Source organism: Austrofundulus limnaeus, unplaced genomic scaffold (genome assembly GCF_001266775.1).
Source record: "Austrofundulus limnaeus strain Quisiro unplaced genomic scaffold, Austrofundulus_limnaeus-1.0 Scaffold918, whole genome shotgun sequence".
In the NCBI taxonomy this organism is placed as follows: Eukaryota; Metazoa; Chordata; class Actinopteri; order Cyprinodontiformes; family Rivulidae; genus Austrofundulus; species Austrofundulus limnaeus.
In genome coordinates this window covers 31310-32472 of record NW_013953320.1, presented here as the reverse complement: position 1 = coordinate 32472, position 1163 = coordinate 31310, and the positions used below count along the sequence as shown (strand labels likewise).

Below are 1163 nucleotides of genomic sequence, written 5' to 3'. Positions count from 1 at the left end.
TGTGTGTGTGTGTGTGTGTGTGTGTGTGTGTGTGTGTGTGTGTGTGTGTGTGTGTGTGTGTGTGTGTGTGGTAATACCCTCACTTTTGGCCTTTAAATCTGATAAATGTTTGTTACATGCAGCTCTCTTTGTACTTTTGCACGTTTGTTGCTGTTGTTAGTTGTTGTTTCAAACCTGTCAGAATTCTCTCTAAACTTTACTATAAACTAGATTTAGATTCTAAAAGTTAAAACTTGGATCATTGTTGTAGTAAAAACATAAATGTACACAACCTTTCAAAATAAAAGCTTTAGGCAGTTTCACGGTTATATGTTGATTGTAAAACAGGAAGAATGTCTTAAAGTGAGTCTAGATAAGCTCTGCTCTGGAACAGCTGACCTGTAGTCATCACCTAACAGGTTCTGTTTATGTAAATGAGTTGATTCTTGTTGTGTGTCTGCAGTCGTGTGCAGACTGCTCTCCTCCCATGCTCCTGCCCAACAGCTGCAGCGCTGCAGCACATCGGCGCAGCCACCAGGGCGGCCCGCCACACGTCTGCCCCGAGTGTGGGGGCGTGGTCAAGCAGCCTCTGTTCCAGAAGCACCTGCTGGAGACCTGTCTGCACTTCTCCCGCCGCATCGGGTACAGGTACGACGCTTCGCTGAGAAGCAGGGGCGCTGTGACACCTGTCACCTGTCTGTCTCTGTTTCCTCCTCAGGTGCTCCAGCTGCCTGGTGGTGTTCGGAGGCCTGAACTCTGTCAAGTCCCACATCCAGCAGGCTCACTGCGACATGTTCCACAAGTGCCCCAGCTGCCCCATGGCCTTCAAATCTGCCCCCAGCATTCAGAACCACATTTCAGCTCAGCACCCGGCCCTCACTGATGCACAGGCTATGTATATGAATATAGATTTATTTAGATATGTATGTAAATATAGATTTATTTAGATATGTATATAAATATAGATTTATTTAGATATGTATGTAAATATAGATTTATTTAGATATGTGTATAAATATAGATTTATTTAGATATGTATATAAATATAGATTTATTTAGAAATGTATATAAATATAGATTTATTTATACATGTATATGAATATAGATTTATTTATACATGTATATAAATATAGATTTATTTATACATGTATATAAATATAGATTTATTTAGATATGTATATAAA

At 40.1% G+C, this 1163-nt stretch overlaps 1 protein-coding gene across 3 annotated transcripts in view; it reads left to right on the top strand.

Moving 5' to 3' along the window:
* Window positions 1-1163, top strand: part of LOC106533274 (zinc finger protein 687) — a 16719-nt gene that overhangs the window by 7031 nt on the left and 8525 nt on the right. For all 3 annotated transcript variants that reach the window (XM_014029524.1, XM_014029523.1, XM_014029522.1), the window contains exons 5-6: window positions 443-627; window positions 698-874. In XM_014029524.1, coding sequence (XP_013884978.1) covers window positions 443-627; window positions 698-874 — 362 coding nt within the window. The remainder of the gene's footprint in view (window positions 1-442; window positions 628-697; window positions 875-1163) is intronic.